This window comes from Anomalospiza imberbis, chromosome 11, assembly GCF_031753505.1.
Source record: "Anomalospiza imberbis isolate Cuckoo-Finch-1a 21T00152 chromosome 11, ASM3175350v1, whole genome shotgun sequence".
Lineage (NCBI taxonomy): Eukaryota > Metazoa > Chordata > Aves > Passeriformes > Viduidae > Anomalospiza > Anomalospiza imberbis.
In genome coordinates, this window is record NC_089691.1 from 5901498 (window position 1) to 5920146 (window position 18649).

At 58.7% G+C, this 18649-nt stretch overlaps 3 protein-coding genes across 4 annotated transcripts in view; 1 reads left to right on the forward strand and 2 right to left on the reverse strand.

Moving 5' to 3' along the window:
- The window catches only part of RNF123 (ring finger protein 123), a 46717-nt gene extending 30619 nt beyond the window's left edge, over positions 1–16098 (forward strand). For both annotated transcript variants that reach the window (XM_068201551.1, XM_068201552.1), the window contains exons 32-39: positions 1164–1303; positions 1449–1637; positions 3170–3245; positions 3400–3484; positions 14802–14944; positions 15248–15342; positions 15442–15527; positions 15632–16098. In XM_068201551.1, the coding sequence (XP_068057652.1) occupies positions 1164–1303; positions 1449–1637; positions 3170–3245; positions 3400–3484; positions 14802–14944; positions 15248–15342; positions 15442–15527; positions 15632–15731 (914 nt within the window). In that variant the 3' untranslated portion in view covers positions 15732–16098. The remainder of the gene's footprint in view (positions 1–1163; positions 1304–1448; positions 1638–3169; positions 3246–3399; positions 3485–14801; positions 14945–15247; positions 15343–15441; positions 15528–15631) is intronic.
- AMIGO3 (adhesion molecule with Ig like domain 3) lies at positions 11351–13149 on the reverse strand. Its single transcript, XM_068201553.1, has one exon. The coding sequence runs from the start codon at positions 13028–13030 to the stop codon at positions 11504–11506; it is 1527 nt and encodes a 508-aa protein (XP_068057654.1). The 5' UTR covers positions 13031–13149; the 3' UTR covers positions 11351–11503.
- A 74-nt stretch (positions 16099–16172) lies between the features above and the next one.
- Positions 16173–18437, reverse strand: GMPPB (GDP-mannose pyrophosphorylase B). Its single transcript, XM_068201554.1, has 8 exons — positions 18217–18437; positions 18071–18151; positions 17949–17997; positions 17259–17560; positions 17104–17182; positions 16882–17009; positions 16518–16700; positions 16173–16362 (listed from the first exon to the last, which is right to left on the reverse strand). The coding sequence occupies exons 1-8, from the start codon at positions 18343–18345 to the stop codon at positions 16231–16233; spliced, it is 1083 nt and encodes a 360-aa protein (XP_068057655.1). The 5' UTR covers positions 18346–18437; the 3' UTR covers positions 16173–16230.
- Positions 18438–18649: the final 212 nt, after the last annotated feature.

The window sequence follows — 18649 nt, forward strand, 5'->3', positions numbered from 1 at the left end:
TAGTGGGTATTCACAGAATAATTTGTCCTTTTTCCATTTCAGATGATGGTCTCCTGTCATCCCTCCCTGGCTTTGCTAATCCCAGCTAGCAATCTGCCTGTAGTTATTATGCCTTGCTTCTTGATTCTACAGATGTGATGGAAGTTGTCCTGAGTTTGCTTTGCCACGCTGGCCCTTTGAGTAGGCTGCGACCCCAGAGAGCTCCTGCAGTCACAGCACAACTTGTTCCTCTGGGCATCCTCTGGTGCTGCCAGGGTTTCCACCTGCTGTTTCTAATAGCTTCTAGTAGAGGAAAATGTAGTTAGATTGGGATTTTTTCCCTATAGTTGGTAAATCTGCTCAAGTTTCTCTTTCCAAGTTCTGAGTTTTCAGCTGAACTCCAATACCCTTCCCTTTTCATACTGAATGTTTTCTGAGCCTCTTGCTGACAGTGGGTACTTCTGCTGGTGAGCAGAATCTGTCCCATTTGTGCCCCCTTCTTTTCCTTGCCCATCCATGGGGGCTGGTGTCCCACACAGCCCTGCCTGTGCTTCCCAGCTGCTGGCCCTGACCTGATCTGTGGTCTTGGTAGTGAGGAAGCCCAGAGATGAGATGCCACAAAACCAAGGGGATGTGTCTGTGCTTGGACTGAACCTGGCTGGAGTGTGGGCAGCTCTGCCTGAGCCTGCTAAGGGCAGAACCAGCCTCAGCTCCGTACAGAAGCCTCTCAGGAGTGGGATTTACTGGATACCTTCCTCCCCAGACACAGGCCAACAGGCACAGCCATGTGAGGCCAGGGTGGCTGTGCTGGCTCCGGGCAGCTGCTGCCACACTGGTATCAAGCAATTAATGCTGAGCTGACCGTGAGCCTCTGCAGAGCTGAGCAAGAGGGATGCTCTGAGCTGCAGGGCAGTGCTCCTGTGCATGTAGGCAGCAGCAAGCACAGAGGGCTCTTCCCTGGCTAATTCAGGCTGGCATTGGAAATAAGTGCTGGGAGGCCCAGCAGGCACGATCACTGCTCAGAATAGTCCTTGTGCCAGCTCCCAGTGTCCTGCCATCTCTGCTTACTGTAAGGCACAAGCCAACATTTCTCAAGCCCAGGACTGGTCTTTCAGCCTGCCCTTGTCCCTCACTCATGGCTGCCCCGGGACCAGGCCACTGAAGCTGTCGCTGTCTGGTTTCAGAGCCGTGTCCCTCCACCTTGCTGCAGCGGCACATGGCAGACCTGCTCCGCAGCGACCGCGACCTGGCCCCCAGCTTCCTCAACAGTGTCCTGAACCAGCTGAACTGGGCCTTCTCCGAGTTCATTGGCATGATTCAGGAGGTGGGTGTGCACAGTGCTCTGGGACGCAGCACTCGATGGGTGCTGAGTCCTGCACACAGAGGGGCTCAAGGCACAGCTCACTGGGCTGGGGCAGCCCTCCTTTTGGGAGCGGGATCCTTTTTAAGCTGTCTCCATTGCTTGGCAGATCCAGCAGGCAGCAGAGCGCCTGGAGAGGAACTTCGTGGACAGCCGCCAGCTGAAGGTGTGTGCCACCTGCTTTGACCTGTCGGTGAGCCTGCTCAGGGTGCTGGAAATGACCGTCACGCTGGCACCAGAGATCTTCCTCGACTGGAATCGCCCGTCGTCAGAGCTGCTGCTTCGGAGGCTTGCCCAGGTATCGTCTTGTGTGAAGAAGCAGCATCTGGAGGGGCATGGGGACCCCTCTGCCCTCTCTGTGGATGTGTGGTGAATCAGGGGCTCCTGTTGCAAGTGCTGTAGTACTTAGAGCTGCTGCAGAACAGGTGGTGCTCCCTAAAATCTCTACATACCAACTGCACCCCTTTTTTGCAACTGCTCTGGTCACAGCTGATTTCTACTTCTACTGGGAGGGAGGGTGACAGCTGCTTAAATCTTCCTTATGAGGGGCCAGTAAATGCTGAATTCTCCTGTGCCAAGCAGTGCCATGAAATCTGGAGAGAAGGTGTGATATTTCTGGGTAAGGAGCTGTGGAGAGTGTAGCCAGTTTCACAGGGCACACACTCCAGCGTTTGGGCAGGTATCTTGGTCCTTTATCCCTCAGTCATAGAATTTGGTAGTAAATGTCTCCACTTTCCTGCCACAGTGACTGGGACAGCCCCATTCCAACTCACAACATCCCTTAGGCTCCAGTAAATTAGTTTCTTTTCTAAAGCATGAGCAATCCTGGAAAGCCCTGAGGGCAGACTGCCCTTGTACACACTGGATTGGTGGAGAGCAGTGGGATGTACCTTAGCAGTACCACAAAGGTTGGTGCCTTGGGCTCAGAGCTCTGAGCAGGTGAAACAAAGCCAGAGGTAGCGGGTCTGGTACCATAATCATGAGGGATGTGCTCAGCTGAGTGAGGAGGAAAGTGAGGGGCCTTTAGCAGGCAGCTTAGGCAAGCTGGGGAATTGCAGCAGAGAGTGGGGTGCTGCAGCTTCCTCCTTGCTACCTGTTGCTGTTATGAAGCTGTGCCCCACCACTGACCAGGCCCACAGAGGGGTGCAGTGTTCTGTTGTGCCTTGGGGCAGCAGGAAGAGGGATTTTGCATTTGAGAGGTGGAGCTCAGCTTGCAGCAGTGTGTAAGCCTGGAGCAGTCCCTACTTGTCCCCCTGGGGGTTTGGATGAGAACTAATGGTGGCTAATTAAGTGTGGTCACAGCTGATCCCAGCTCTGCAGATTGCTCTCTGCACTCACCCCAGCTTCAGAGCTGGTAGGTCCATCCTGCTGCCAGCTCCAGGCAGGGCAGGACCTGGACTGTGCTTCACCCTGCTGACACCGCTTTTGCCCACGGCTGCCAGCTCAGTCTTCACAGGTTCTGGCTGTTGTGGGGACTGTAGCTTCTGCTTGCCAGGAGCTTTTATCTGCAGAAGTAGCTTGGCTTCTGCAGGTGGGAATTCAGATTGAGGTGGAAGGTGCTGACATTCAGGTGTCTTGACCTCAGACTGACTCTTCCCTGAGAGGTTTTGGTCTGGTACAACCCCTGTGATGTGCTACCACTCCTTCCATGCCAGGGCCGAGCTAGGTGTGTACTGTGAGTCTCCCTCTGTGAATCCACCAGCTCTCAAGCACTGAGTCCAAACTATAAGGACATGCTGCCCCAAAGCTCTTTGGATGCTGCTCACAGGAAGACCCATCCAGAAAATACAAACCCAGAAAATACAAACCCTCTCTGCTTTTCCTACACAGCTTTTGAACCAGGTGCTGAACCGTGTGACAGCTGAAAGGAACTTGTTTGACAGAGTGGTCAACCTCCGTCTGCCGGGTGAGTCCATGGAAAACATGCTGGGAGTGTGCCCTTGGGAAGGGAGGGATGGCTTGGACTGAAGGTTAGTGCAGAGCTGGATGGGATCAGACCTGCCCTGCTCTGCCTGTCACACGGTGGCAGAAGCTCTTACCTTTCTCTTTTGCTTCCATAGGGCTGGAGAGTGTGGACCATTACCCAATCCTTGTGGCTGTGACAGGAATACTGGTCCGGCTGCTGGTGGACACTGATGTTCAGGGGTGAGTGCCTTTTGCCTTCCAAAGCATGGGGTCTCTGTGTGTGGCACTGCTCTGGGCACTGCAGTGGGGCATGGGAGGTGTTGCAGGAGCAACATGGGGTGTGGAGACTAAAGTGAGGTGAAGCTGATGAGTGTGGAGCAGGCAGAAACCAAAGAGCCACATTTCCTGTAGCAGCTGCATCCCAGTGCTACTGCAAAGCCCCTTCCTGTGGTGGTGGAAAACCCTTGTGAGAGGTGCCTGTGATGGAGAACCCTTGTAAGAGGTGGCTGTGAGATGCTGTATTGACAGCATGTGTGCACCTTCCTCCTTGGGATGGGGTCTGGCACTGTGTGACAGGACAGCTGCTGGTGGAAGGTGTGGGTGCTGCATGTGATAGAGCTGTGCTGATGTGGTGACACATTAAAGTGCTGCAGCACACAGTGATGGCTGGAAGGGAGCTCACTGCAGCTCCTTCACCCTGGGCCCCTCTTAGGAAGACATCCGAATATGTGCAGAGCTCTCTGGCTGCCCAGACATGTGCTACAAGGGTGAGACAAGTCTTCTCCAGGCTCTTGGGTGATGCTGATTTTAAGATTAAACAAATCTTGTCTTTACGGTAGCCAATTATTCAGAGAGCCAGCACTGAGGGAGTGTTGTGGCTGGACAAAGCCACAGCTGACCTGATCATTTATGTGTCTGTGTCTGCTTGTTCTGAGTCCTGCAAATAGACTTATTCAGACACTCTGCAGCCCTGCCTTTGCTGTCTCCCAGTGTCATTTGCAGGTGTCTTGCCTGGTCACTGTTTGCTGTAGGCTGCTGTAGGAGATGGGGCTCTTCTGTCTGTGCTGTACATCCTGCTTGCTTTCATGTTTGGAGAACACAATAGTGTCTGGCTTTGCAGAGCAGAGTCCCATCTGGCTGAGTGGCTCAGCCCTGCAGCCAGTCTTTCAGCTTCTTCTCTCAAGGACTCAAAGATGTACATAAATACAGCTAATTATGACCTGCCTCCCGTGGCTGCTGCACCAGTCTTACAGCCCCAAGTGTGACAGTGCCAAAACCTGGGCACAAGGTCATTGATCAATGGCCTTTCTGGGCTGTGAACAGAGGTGGATTTTGCTTGCCCTCAGAACTTTGCTCTGTGGAAAGGGCAAGCATTGTGGATTTGATGCCACAACGAGACAGTTCTTGAAGGGAAGGAGGAGGTGATAAAACAGTTCCCTGCATGCCAGGATAAGAAGTCCTTCCCTGCCTGTCTCTCCATTGAACATGTGTCCCAGGTCAGGTCGCTTGTCAGGTCAAAGGGTTGTCCCTCAGTTTATCAAACTCCAAAGAGCACTGGGAAGATGGTAGTGGGATATCAGTCACATCCTTCCTAGCCTGCAGGGAATCCTGGAGAGACAGAAACCTTCCAGACTCTATTCTTTCCCTGAAAAGCCCATTGTGCTTTGGGTTTGTGAATTCCAGGCAGCCAGTGTCATCACCAAGTGGCACTGTCCCCTGTGTGCCAGCAGCATCCTTCATGCCTTGGGCTGCACCATCACAAACCAGAGACACTGTGCTCAAGGGAGCTGGCAAGTCTCTGATGTTCAAGGGCTTTGTAGTCACTTCCCTGAGCATTGGAAAGGAGAAATAAATGGAAAATAGTGGAATGATGTGTGAAAAGCATTGTGTCCTTAAGGTGGACCTGACTGAGTGGGAGAAGCAGAAGGTGGAACAGGAGGAAGCCCGGGGGAAAATAGCCATAAAGGAAAATTCTTCTGTGTGATTTTGCAAAGCCATGCACTAAACCTGAGGTTTGATACGTCAGTGATCTATAAAAGGCAAGTAAATGTTGCAGGAGAGCCACTGAGGTCAATCAATACAAAAGAACCAAGGCAGGCGGTTTGGTGACCCTCTGCTGCTGCCCTGAGCATAGGGGACGGCAGAGATCAAAGGCAGAGTGTCATGGGGAAGGGAGCACTGAGCTCCCACACTCTTGGCAGCAGTCTGAACTAAGGACTGGGTGTTGCACCCCACTTAAAGAGCAGTTCTGCTCTGTGCAACCACACTGGGAAATGGCAAACAGAGATGGGATGGAGAAAACCAAAACCTGAGGTTTTTCTGCTGCCTTTGTATTCCTCGAGGGCTCAGCCCTGGTTTCATCCTCTGTCCAAGGCACCATCACTACAGAGTGCTGAAACCTGAGAGGTGCAGCTGGGGTAGCAATCACCCAAAACCCAGGGAGATGGTGGATGTCAATGATGGCTGGCCCAGAGCACAGCAGTGGGAAGCATTGTATCCAGGTGCATGAGTAAGAGGAATGGAACAGGAGAATTCCAACCTTCCTCTTTACACTCTCATGGGAGATGATTGCTGTGGCTGAAGTGATTTAAAGGGTCCTGTAGGTAACCAGGCTCTCCAGAGCAGCCCCACTTACATGGACTCATCTGTAGACAGCTTTCCTTTTTTCCTTTCTCTCTCTCAGTGCAGCAAGCAGGATAATAGGATGGGCTTTTGTCCCTCCCCAGAAGCACTCTGCCTGGGCAGTGCTGAAAGCTAGTAGAAATCTCATCCAGGTCCCATTCGGTAACTCGAGATTGAGAGAAATCATTAACAAAGAGATTTCCCAACCCACATTTGCATGCAGGAACGTCCCTGTGGGAATTACCAGGGATAAGGTGACCCTGACTGGTTCCCTGTGAGGAGGCTGTGCCCCAGAGAATGAGGGCAGGGACAGGACCTTGGAAGACTTCCTTGGCTTGGCTGTGTATTTTCTGGTTGCCTCTAACCCAGCAAGCAGACAGTGTACCAGGCACTTGGTTGGAAGGTGCTGCAAACATCTGGGACATAGGGAATAGGCTCATCTGGTAGTGAAGGAACAAAGTCCCATTTATGGGACGAGAACATTGCAGTGGGGAAGTTCAGTAAGTAAGAGCCAGGGCCCTGCCAACTCATCCAGTCACATTATCAGGCTGCAATCAGATGCCTCAGCTGCTCCTTTCCCAGCACAGGACACTCATCCAGGCATTCAGTCCTCTTGCTGTGGACTCCTGGCATCAAACAGAGCCATTAAGCACAAGGAAAGGGAACGTTGCCGAGGCCGGGCTGTGGTGAGACAACTGATCCATCATTCGCCGTGGTCCCTGGATGGAGCAGGCTGTGCTTTTGAGAGAGCAGAGGTGCATTTCCTTGCTGGGTTGGGCAGCATGGGCTGGTGCTGCTCGTGGTGAGTGCCTCCTCCCAGCCCTCGGGTCTGAGAGCTGTTGGGCAGCACTGGGGAGTGTCAGGGGCTGGCAGGGCCAAGGGCAGGGATGTCCCTTTGCTCCCTCTGCAGCCTTAATGACTGAGCGAGGAGGAGAGGAAATCTGTCAGGCTGAGCCAGGAGCTGGGCTGAATCCACACCACAGACCCTGGCTGTCTTCAGGCAGTATCATCCCTCCGTTTGTGTGCTTGCTAAATAATTGAGCAGATTTTCTATTAAACCTCTTTCAGAGTGAGCTAATGGAGCAGTGTTGGCCAGAGCTGGTGTCAGGATCCTGGTGAGAGTGAGTGGCAGGGGAAGGGGTGAGGCCCAGAGGTGAGGCTGTGGTCCCCTGTGTGTGAGAGCATGCTGTAATTAGGACTGGCTTTGTGGGAAGTGAGTGGCCATCCCAGAGGGGAAATGAGCTGGGTTGTGTCAGGGCAGGGCCACTGCTCTGCTCCTCCATCCCCTCAGAGGCAGGGAGGTGATGCTGCCAGGGTGAGGAGAGGGTAGAGACACATGCAAGGGGCCAGAGAACCAGTCTGTACAGGACAAGTCCTAAAGAGCCTTCAAGGTGCATCTCCCAGGGACTTCTGCATGTAGGAGGGAGAAGACAGAAGGAAAAGCACTGTGCTCACCAGGATCATGGTGGTACCAGCCATCAGAGCACAGGACAGGGATCCTGGACCAGCAACAACCATGCTGAACCAGTGGGATGCTGAGCAGGAACCAGTGGGACCTGCCAGAAGCAGCACTGGGCTGGTGTGATACTGGGATATTTCTGTCTGGTTCTCCACATTCCTCTCCTTTGCAAACTATGGATGAGTGCAGAGAGATGGGCTGGGAGGAGATAAAGGAGTTCCTGGGGCAGAAGCAACACACTGGTGAGCAGAAAAATAAGGAGGCACAAGACTGGGTGGGAGAGGAAGGCTAAAAAGACTGCTCAGTTGCTAAATTGTTTTTGGATCACCTCCACTGGAAAAATCAGAAGATCCCAGTCTGCAGATTCCTAATCAGCCTGGCCACCCACCTGTGTGCTCAAGTGCTGCTGGGACCCTGGGGGCTTGGCTGGACCCGTGGACATGGCAGTTTTCTGCATAGTTCCCATAAGACTTTGTAATTACTGATCCCTTAAACACTAATGCTCCCTCAACAGTGTTTGTGAGCAAGTTGTGGTGGAAGGAGGGTCAGGAGTAGATGTTTCATGGACCATACAGTCTAAATGAATCCTTGGTACCTTGCTCTGAAAACTCAGAAAATGAGTGGTACTGCAGTTTTGCAGAGTGTAACATCGGGGTGAGCATGAGTCAGAGCACAGAAGAATTATTAGCTCTGGCTTAGGTTTCATGGTTAAAAAAGGAGGGTGGTCAGTGTTTTTACAAGCTGCCAGCTCCAAGTGCTGCATCCTGAGTGATGGGACTGCCAGGGCTGGGCTCTCCCAGCCCTTTGGGGCTGTCAGGCACATGCTGGGAGGCAGGAGAAGGCCTTGTGCTGACCAGCACCTGGCTTTGCTGATTTGAGCTCTCTGGAAAACTGTGAGCATCATAAGGAAAGGATCCAGGCCCTGCTGTGTCCATCCTTGGTGACAGGAGGACAGGATGGGACTGGCAGTCAGTGCACCCCCGTTGTCCTGGCTGAGGTGTGAAGTGCCAGAGGAGACAGGAGTCAGTGTTGGACACTGGTCCCCAAAGCCAGTCCTTATCCCAAAGCTAGTCCTTATCCCCACACACACTGGCACAGGTCCCTGTGTGCCAGGGCCAGTGAGCTTTGTGCTGACCCGTTACTTTGCCCTGCAGAGTCGAGGAGCAGCAGGGAGGTTTGGCAGGGAGCCAGGGGTGTAATGGTGGAGATGGCTGCCAAGAGAGGACAGTGTATTCCTTGGGGAACGTCCATTAGGTTTCCCAGCTCCTGCCTGTGAGAGAGGCTTTGCTCCTGGCTGTTTTTCCTTGCTGTGATGTTCTGCCTTTCAGGCTGCTAATGAACTGCTTCGACAGTTCAAACCGCCTCCCAGCGCTCATTGGATCGGCAGCATGGTGGTGTGGGATCCTTTCTGAGCATCAGGAACGTGTGAAAAGCAGCAGCAGGACTTTCCTGGGTAGAGGCAGAGGGATGCCTTGAGGGCAGCACGGATACAAATCTCAGAGCAAGTCCCTGAAGAGCAAGCCTCAGCTTTCCTGCAGGGATAGGAGAATTGCAGCCAGCCTAGGAGAGCTCTCCTGGGCTTTTTCAGGCTGATGTGTCCCTGGAAAAGCCACAGGGAGCTTTTCTTACGATCCCTGAGCTTTCCCCAGTCTTCAGTCATTACCCTCAGCTGAGGATGCAGGTTTGCAGGAACACTGATGCCTGGGAAGCTGGTGTTGGCAGTGGGGAAGGGGAAGGTTTTTGGGGAGACAGACAAGAATGGTGATAATGGGTGGGTAACACCCACTCTGGTGCTGGGTCCCAGAGCAGCACTTCATCTTTCCTTCTGGAGGAAGATGTGCTTAGATGTGGCACATGCTCTGGCACGGGCTTGGCGCTGTCTCAGCCAGGTGCGGGCCACGCTCAGGTCAGTGCCCTTGTCTGGCTGGGACCTGGGTGCAGTCAGCTGGGTCGCTTCTCTTTCCCAGACATTCCCAGGTTAAATTCAAACCTTCCTTCCCATGGGACCCCTGCCTTGGTGCAAAGCCAGGGGTGATGGCAGCACCTCAGCTCCACCCTCAAGGTGCCGCTCACCTCTGTGTCCGACAGCGACGTGCCTCGTCAGCCCCTGGCAGCCTGCGGCGTGGCTGGCACGGCGTCCTGGGCCCGTCAGGACACTGTGCTAACGCGAGCTGACAGGGCCAGCGGTGGCAGGCGTGGGGCAGCGAGGGCACAGCCAGCGGGGGCTGTCGCTGTGCATCCGTCACCTCCGCCAGCCGCGGGGCACGGACCTCATGGAGCCGCACAAAGTCACTGTCGGGAGCGGCGCTGGGAGGCCAGGCTGCCTCAGGAGAGCTGCTCCCCCAAACACTCACCCCTCCTTGGATGGGGGAGGGGGCAGTATTGACAATTTATTTGGGCACAAAGTTGAGTTTTTGCTGGGAAAAAAGCTGCTTGTTTCCGAGCCAGAGAAGTTGAAAGGATGTGTGCTAGTGTGGTCCCGATGCCACAGGGTTCTTCCCCTCCTGCTAGTCACAGGGCTGCCAGCAGCTCTTGGGACCAGGGCGCTCAGCCATGGGAGGGGGCTGCAGGTCCCTGAAGGGTCCTGTCCCCATGATGTCTGAGCTGTGCTCCTGCCCACAGCCGGTAGCCCTGGCCTCCCCTGTGCTGCATGTGATGGCCACATGTTCCTGCTCCTGCTCCAGCTGTGGATGGGATACTGGTGACTGGCAGATGGGTAAGATACCCTTATCCCTCTGTGGGATCAGACAGGCATTTTGTGGGGGGCAGAACCTCTCCCTGTTTCAGGAAGAGGCAAGGCTGGGTGCCAGAGAAGGCAGCACAGGTGAAATGAGTGGGGGGCTCCATCTGCAGGGGGCTCCATCTGCCAGGGCTTTGCCAAAGGCAGTGCCAGTCCCATCCCTAGTGGTATCTTTCCCCTGCATCTAAACCCTGCTTGTTCCTTTTGGGTTCTGGATGTGCCCTTGTGTCAGTCGGTGCTGCTCCTTCACCAGCTCCGAGGCATCATTTAGGGGACCTGCCCTCCCAAGGACAAACCACTGGATGCTTCTCTCTCATCAGCAGCAGACCACCAGCACATTTAACCCCCTTGCCAAGGCCACCTGAAGGCCATTTGATGGGAGCAGAGGCTGCCAGTCCAGTGCAGATTGCCTGGCTCCGTGTGCCGGGCCTGCAGGAATTCAGGGCTCCCTCAGACCTCAGCCTCCCACCGCTGTGCCCGTGAGCTGCACACTGCTGCAAAGGCAAGGAGACACTCAGCCCAGCGTGAGCTTAAAAAAATAGGCATTTTTATTCCAATGGAACTAGAGAATTACGACCCAGGAGAGGGGAGGATTACTCACATTTATCGATAGGCTGATTAGGTTACTGCCTAAATAGCTGTGCTTGAGCAGCGCGTGTCCGCCTCAAGGAGAAGCAGCGAAGGAGCGCGTGGTGCATCGGAGACCTCAGTGTCCTTGGTGGCACGGCGAGCTCTGAGCAATGCGGGCTGGGGCGCTGTGTCTCGTCACCTAATCCTGCCTTGACGATTTACAGCTTCTCGGGAAGCAAAAGCTTGTAAGGTTTGCTTGGCTGTGTGGCTGGTCAGATGCTGAGCTCCATCCCTCCTGCATGGCCATGTTTGGGGACGGGTGTGGGGGTGTTTACTCCCCATTTGTGACAGGGTCACAGTCCCCTGCTCCCAGCCGTGACATGCTGATGGCAACCGGCGTGTGCTGGGAGAGGACAGTGGCATCGCCATTCCTGAGGACCCTGGCATGAGCCAGGACAATGTCCCACTTGTCACAGCTATTCCTTGGCCTGGGGGGGCTGTGGCAGTGGTGTCAGGTTGGGCGTCTCATGCCTGGGGACATGACAGACCCCCCGGCCTGGTGTCACATTAGGGAGGATGGGTGCCCAAACGAAGGGGTGTTTCTCCAGCATGCTGGGTTCATCAGCGTTACCCGTGTGCTAACAAGGCCATTGCCAGCGGATTATGCAAGGCGTTCTTGCTGGGCACCAATGTGCCCGTGGCCCAAAACCCACCAGGAGCCCATGGGTGAAGCGGTTGTGGGTGATGTCAGTCGCTCCCATGGGTCGTGGTCAAGCCAGGAACTCAGGATGCCCAATAATCCTGATCTAGCAGCGATGGAGGAGAGCAGCTCTTGGGAGGCCTCAGCTCTCCTCCTAGCTCTGTCCCACTAAGACACAATGGGGGTATCAGAAAAGACAGAGCTGATGGACTCTGAGTCCGACTTGAGCTGCAGGACCTTGGGGTGCTTGGGGTCAGGGAAGTCCTCACCAAGGGCCAGGCGCATCTTGCCATTCTGTGTCTCCCTGATGGGCTCGAGGAAGACGACGTGTTTGTTGGCGCTGGCCTTGCGGTTTGGCCCATCGGTGGCAGGGGGAGTGGTGCTGAGGATGGAGGACTGGGCGCTGCACTCCTGCGGGGGGCTGAGTGGGGCCGGCCTCTTGCAGCAGCCCAGGCAGCGGCACGGCGTGAGGTACAAGTAGATGATCACCAGCACCAGGCTCACAATGCAGCCCAGCAGGGTCGTGAGGCCAGTGCTGAAGGTCTCCCCAGCTGCCTTGGGGTAGAGGACGGTCATGTTGAACTCGCACATCCTGCTGAAGTTGTAGGGGCTGTTCATGGTCAAGCCTACGTAGACCCCCGAGAGCCAGGGCTTGGCTGCGGCGATCCTCAGGCTGCCGTTGCGATAGAGCTCCAGGGAGCGATTGCTGTTCCCTGGGTGTTTGATGGGCTCGTGGTGAGGGGTGATCCACATGTAGGTGGTGGCAGCGTGCGGCAGGCTGGTGTTACTGGTGTTACAGGTGAGCAGGATGGGCTGGCCCACCACCACCTCCAAGTGCGAGAGGTGCGCGTCTTCGGTGCTCGCTGAGCAGTTCTCAAACATGTGTCTGTGTTTGAGGAACTTGATCAGGGACCGGGGCACGTTGTCAGACACCTTGCAGGTGTGTTCCTCAGAGAAATCTTTCACAGAGCTGAAACCTCGCTGATTCCAGCGCTGAAGCATCAGGTAGAGCGGGCAGCTGCACCTGATGGGGTTGTTGTGCAGGTACAAGCCATTGCCGATGTGTTCGGGCAGAGCTGCCAGCACCTCCACGGGGATGCTGCTCAGGCTGTTGGAGGAGAGGTCCAGCGTGCGGAGCTTGTGGATTCCCAGCCCCTGCACAGCATGGAAGGGGAAGGTGGTCAGGTTGTTCCAGCTCAGGTAGACTTTCCGCAGATCACTCAGCTTGGCAAAGGCGTTTTCATCCACCCGCTTGATGTGGTTGTCATAGAGCAGTAGCTCCTCCAGGCTCACCAGTGCCTCGAAGTAGTGCCTCTCCACAGCTTGCAAGTGGTTGGAGGACATGTCCAGGTACCGCAGGAAGGAGGCATTGAGGAAAGCCCGCGGAGAAAGGTCCCGAATCTGGTTGTGGCTGATGTGGAGGGCCTCGAGGTGCGGGAGGGCAGCCAGCCAGTGGTCGTGGAGCTGGGTGAGGACATTGTGGCTGAGGTCCAGCGTGCTGGTGGTGGGCGGCAGTGCCCGGGGCACCCGCTGCAGCATCTGCCGGCTGCAGCTCAGCAGGTCGGAGGTGCAGATGCAGGCGTCGGGGCAGCGGTGGGGCTGCGGGGAGGCTCGGGGGGCGCACAGCTGGAGCAGCAGCAGGAACAGCTTTGCCACCCGGGGCCAGACCGAGTCCGCGGTCACCGGCGAGGACATTGTGGCGGGCAGGAGCCTCTGTACAGCCCGGCGGCACAGCCAGGCTCGATGAGACGCGAGAAAAAATCTGCCGCCGACTCTCGTCTCTCCCTCAATGCTGGCTTGGCTCTACCAATCATCCAGAGACGCCCTTTTGCACCCCGCTAAAGAGAATCCCGATTCCAGCCGTGGGGCTAGAAAAGACCAAAAGGGCGGCATCGCCCTGCCCGGTTCTGCCGCGGCTCACCCGAGGCTGCCTCGTACCTGTGCTGCTGGGGGCCGGGGGCTGCCGGGGGTCGGGTGGGCGCCGGCGATCGGCATCAGGGGGCTGAGGCGCTCGGGCGCTCCGGGGCTGGGCGGGCGCTTCGCTGCCTCCTGGAGCCGCTCATCCCTGGAGTGCGAAGTTTCTCAGGGCTCAGCGCCGCCGGGGCACATCCGCACGCTGCGACCTCCGGGGAGCCTGGTCCGGCTCCCTCCCGGGCAGCATCTCCGGGAGCCGGGCGCGCTCCGGGAGCGCGGTCGCGCTCCTGCCCCTATTTACGCGCGGGCGGTGCGCGGCGAGGGGGCCGGGCGGGATCCCATTGGCCCCGGCGCGGGGAGTGGTGGCCCTAGCCCGGTCCCGGTCCCTGTCCCCGTGCTTGGCCGTGGCCCTCCCTGCCGGTGGGCAGAGCGATGCGCAGCCAGCACCGACCCTGCGTGGTCGCTCGTCCCCAGGGGAGCTGAGGACCACTTCGGCCTCATCGGTGTGCAGCCGCCGGAGAGCTGCGACCGGCTGTAATCCATAAAGCGGCTGCCCCACCACTGCCCAGCCTCTGGCAGAATGCTGGAATAAACCCGCCGCCTCTGGGACCCCCTAGTGTCACATCCTGCACCCAGGCTGGGAGTGGGGATGGCGGTCACCCCCCGGTGCTGCTCCTCTCCCAGCCGCGGTCCTTCCTGCTGCCCTAATCCTCATCACGCCACGAGCTGGGGACTCCCCAGCACCCCCGGCCCTGGGGTGAGCAGGGGGGCTGAGCCCGGTGGGGTCCCCGCGGCAGAGGGGGTGCCGCGGGCTGCTGACGGGGAAGGAGTGGCCATAGGGTGAAGGACACGCAGGAATGTCATTATCCAGAGCTCAGGCGGTTTAGTGGGAAGAGGAGAGCTGGGGAATTGTTTTCCATTAGGGCAGCAAAAAGCTAATTTGGCGCTGCGGCTGCTGCGAGGCAAGGGGCTGTTAACCCCCTGTGCCCTGGCTCAGCCTGTGCCGACTGGCTGCTCCCTTGCCCCTCTGCCGCTGTGGCGGCTCTGCTTGTCCCCAGGCCAGCTCTGCTCCTTGCCAGGGGCTGTTAGCAGGCCACGAGGGAGACACTCATTAAGGCGACCTTCATCCGTCCTGGCTGTGCCCACTGAAGTCAGGGAGGGCCACGACTCCTCCCTCCTGCCTTCTGGGGGGACCCGCTTGCCCTGAGTGCACCCTGAGCTATCCTGTTGGTGCAGGATGGCCCCAGCCCCTGGCGTGAGGCTCTGCAGAGCATCTCTCCTGAGGTGCTGTGACCAAGGGCAGTGCTGGATGCTTCAGCCGCCCTGCAGCAGCCCCAGGCTCAGGCCCCGGCCCGAGGGCTGCAGCCTCAGCAAGTGTTGAAGCACCGCATCGATCCCCGGAGCCTCTGAGTCGGGGTGGCAGAGGAGGAGGAGGATGGCTGCTGCTCTTCGGCTGCATTTGAGCATGTTCCCCTGGACCAGGAGGACACCAGCTGGGAATGCTGGCGTGGGAGCACAGGGTGGGTTGTCTGAGGTCTGTGTTCCTTGGCAGGACTGAGCGCGCGACCGCGGTGCTGCTGGCAGATCCCTGCTTCCAGCTGCGCTCCATCCAGTACCTGCTGGGCCACCCCGAGCCCTCGGCCCTGGCAGCAGCCGCCCCGGCCACGGACAAGCGCCACTTCTCCCTGCACACCTGTAAGTGTTGGCACTGCACTGGGAGCTGGGCTGTGCTCAGCACCCACCCACAGCCGGGGAGGGAGGAATGGGGCTGCTGGTGTCTTGTGTCCCCTGCAACATCCCAGCCCTTTTAGTCTTGGGGACAGGCGTCTATGCCCTCCTCCACCACCCCAGGAGCAGCACTTTGGATGGGGATGTATCCAGTGCCAGCCAGTAGTTCTGCCCTTCTCACCGCCAAGTGGCAGCTGCAGCCCCTGTGCAGCAGCCTCAGGACAGCCTGAGGGTCCCATTCACCCCCCACACACCCAGTTTGCTCCCCAGACACAGAGTACATCAGTACTGAGGAGCTGGCAAAGGTGGAAAAGATGCTGAACCATCTGAGTGAGGAGTCAAAGCAGGCAGCTGCAACCACACTGGTGAGTTCTGCCCCTGCCCCAGCCCTGTCCCAGTCCTCGACAGCAGGCCTGGGACACGGGACTTTGGATGCCACTGCTAACTCCTGGTAACCCCCACAGCCCACCAGCGAGGAAGACCTGTGCCCCATCTGCTACGCACACCCCATCTCGGCCATCTTCAGGCCCTGCTCCCACAAGTCATGCAAGTGAGTAGCTCCCATGCCTGACCTCCACCAGGATGACTGCCAGCCCCTGGCCCTGCCCTGTGCCATGTGGGTGGGGGCTGATGCTCTTTCCTCCTCTGTCCCAGAGCCTGCATCAACCAGCACCTGATGAACAACAAGGACTGCTTCTTCTGTAAGGCCACCATCACAGGGGTGGACGACTTCACCAAGCCAGCCAGCTCGTAGAGCCCAGCCCCACACCACGGGCTCCCTCAGCGGAGCGGGGCAGCCCCCCGCCTCACACTGGCTTCTCCCCCAAATGCTTGCCCTGCTCAGGGCTGTGGGACCCTCACCCAGAGGGTCAGGACCCAGCACGGGGCAGCAGCGTGAGGTGGGAGGGCTGCAGGGTGGGAAAGGCAGGTGCCCAGCAGCCTCTCTGCCCCGTGGGCCGTTCTCAGGGAGGGGAGCCCAAGGCCTCGGCTCTGTGGCAGTGCTGGGAACACATGGGGGCCCGGGGCCAGGGCAGGGGGGCTGACCTGGACATTTGGGCTGTTAACTTGCCCCTGGCTGGGGGCTGACTTCATGAAAAGCAGCATTAAATTATTCTTCCTTATGTGGTACCCTGAACATTGGGAAAGGGAAGGCCCCCGGGGTTGGGGCTGCACTCAGGTGATGCTTAACAGGAAATGGAAATATAAATATTTAATCCAAGGAGAGCTGGGAGCGCAGGGCCTGCTGGGGGCTGCTACATGATGATGCGTGGCTCTGGCACAGACTCGGCGATGGATTTGTGTGGCAGCACATTGGCCCCGTTGAGGTAGAGCTCGTCGTTGACGATGACATCCTCGCCCAGCACAGTCACGTTCTCCATGCGCACCTGCCCCAGAGAGGCCCTGTCACATCCTGGGCCCGGGGCCCAGTGCCAGGCTCCTGCTCCTGCCTGCAGGGACCACATCCCTGCAGCCACACCCCGAGGAGGTGAGAGGGCAAGAGCTGAGTCCCGATCCCCTGTGGGGGCACCCATGTCCTCACCCACTGCCCCACGGAGCAGCTCCAGCCCACGATGCAGGATTCCAGCCAGGAATGGGAGCGGATGCGAGCCCCTTCCAGCACAGTGCAGCGTTTGATGCGCACCCCATCCTCCACCACCACGCCAGCCCCGATCGTCACGTTGGGGCCGATGACACAGTTTGCCCCAATCTTGGCACTGGGGTCCTGGAAGGAAGAGGGCTTGTGCCAGGGTTGGGAGGGCAGACAGCTCTTGGCATAGCCCCTGCCACTTGGCCAGCCAGGGAGGAGGAGGGCAGAGGTTGAGAACGGCAGTGAGGACAGTGGTGGGACAATGCAGAGAGCTCATGATGTGCCCGGGGCTGCTGTGCTGGGGGCTGGCACTTACCACCAGCACATTCCCTACGACACCAGGCCCCGAGTGCAGCTTCTCGGGGTGCTGAGCCCGCAGCGCTTGCAGGTACATGCACATGCCCGTAAGGAAATCCTTTGGCTGCCCAATGTCCATCCAGAAGCCTGTGGGGACAAAGCCATGGTGACAGCCCCCAGCGTGAGGGTGGCAGTGCAGGCAAGACCCCCAGTGCTGCCTGCACTGTGCTCAGGGCCTTACCCTGTAGCTCCATGGCGTAGAGCTGCCCATCCTGTGCCATGGCTGGGAAGATCTCCTTCTCGATGGAGGTGGGGCGCAGCTGCAAGAACGAGGTACAGGGCTGAGCAGGGGGCACAGTCCCTCAGCCTGGCCCAGCCTGGCACCCCGGCTCATACCTGGATGCGTTGCAAGATGCCAGGGTTAAATATGTAGAGGCCAGCGTTGATCTTGTTGGACACAAAGACGCGCGGCTTCTCCACGAAGCGGCAGATGCGGCCGGTGTCGGCCTCGCACACCACCACACCGTACTTGGCTGGCTCCTCCACGCGGGTCACCACCAGGGAGCCCTCGCCGCCGTGCTGCCGGTGGAAATGGGCCAGCGCCGCAAAGGGGAACTCGCAGATCACGTCGCTGTTGAGGACAAAGAAGGGCTCCCCGTCCTCGGCCAGCAGGTCCCGCGCCAGTGCCAGCGGTCCCGCTGCGTGGCCGTGAGTGACGCCGCAGGGACGTGGTGAGCCCGGGTCCTGCTGGGCCCACCTCTGCCTGTCCCAGCATCCCTCCCAAGTCCCCAGTCCCTCTGGATCCTCACCCGGCCCGCTGTCCCTGGTCCTGCCCATGTCCATCCTAGCATACCCCTCCTGATTCCCCTGCTCCCACCGGCCCTACCCATCCACAGCCATGTTGCTGCCCATGGTGTCCCACTCCCGGTGTCCGCCATCCCTACCCACCCTTATGCCCACGGTGCCCCCCTCCCAGTGTCTCTAGCCGTGCCGTATCCATCCCGGTGTCCCCCCCAGCACCCACCCTGCTATCCCTGGACTTCCTCCATCCCGCCCTCCAGCCCCAAGCTCCTGCCCGAATCCTACCTGTGCCCAGCGGCTCCTTCTCGTGGGACATGGAGATGCGGATGCCGAGCTGCGGGCACAGGGTGAGCGGCGGGACAGGCCGGGTAACGGGGGCAGGCGGGGGGAGGCGGAAGGGCCCTTACCCGTTGTTCCTGCTCCCGCATAGCGGCCTCCAGCGCGTCCGACATGTAGCTCACCGCCAGCACCACATGGCTGACGCCCGCCTGCGGGAGCGCGGGTCAGCCGGCGGCGGGGCGGTCCCCGCGCCCCCCGCGCCCCGCGCCCCCACCTGCCGGAGAGCTTCAAGCTGGTGGAGCAGCACCGCCTTGTTGCAGAACTCCACCAGCGGCTTCGGCCGGCTCAGGGTCAGCGGCCGCAGCCGCGTCCCGAAGCCGCCAACCAGGATCAGCGCCCGCATCCCCCGCGTCCCCCGTCTCACGCCAGCGCCCGCACCGACACGTCAGCGCCGGGCGCGCCGGGCGCGTCACCGCCGCGCAGCGCCGCCCGGGCCCTGCCTCCCGCCCGGGCCCTGCCTCCCGCCCGGGCCCTGCCTCCCGCCCGGGCCCTGCCTCCCGCCCGGGCCCTGCCTCCCGCCCGGGCCCTGCCTCCCGCCCGGGCCCTGCCTCCCGCCCGGGCCCTGCCTCCCGCCGGCTCCTACCGCCCGCCCCCGACACACCGCCCGCCCCGCACACTCCATCGCCCCACCAGGTCTTAAGGCCCGC

Coding starts and splice junctions, on each gene's coding strand:
- AMIGO3 (XM_068201553.1), bottom strand. CDS start 13,030: ATGTCCTCGCCGGTGACCGCGGACTCGGTCTGGCCCCGGGTGGCAAAG.
- GMPPB (XM_068201554.1), bottom strand. CDS start 18,345: ATGCGGGCGCTGATCCTGGTTGGCGGCTTCGGGACGCGGCTGCGGCCG. Junction 18,152..18,216: donor AGCTTGAAGCTCTCCGGCAG/GTGGGGGCGCGG, acceptor GCGCTCCCGCAG/GCGGGCGTCAGCCATGTGGT. Junction 16,363..16,517: donor GCTGCTCCGTGGGGCAGTGG/GTGAGGACATGG, acceptor TCTCTGGGGCAG/GTGCGCATGGAGAACGTGAC.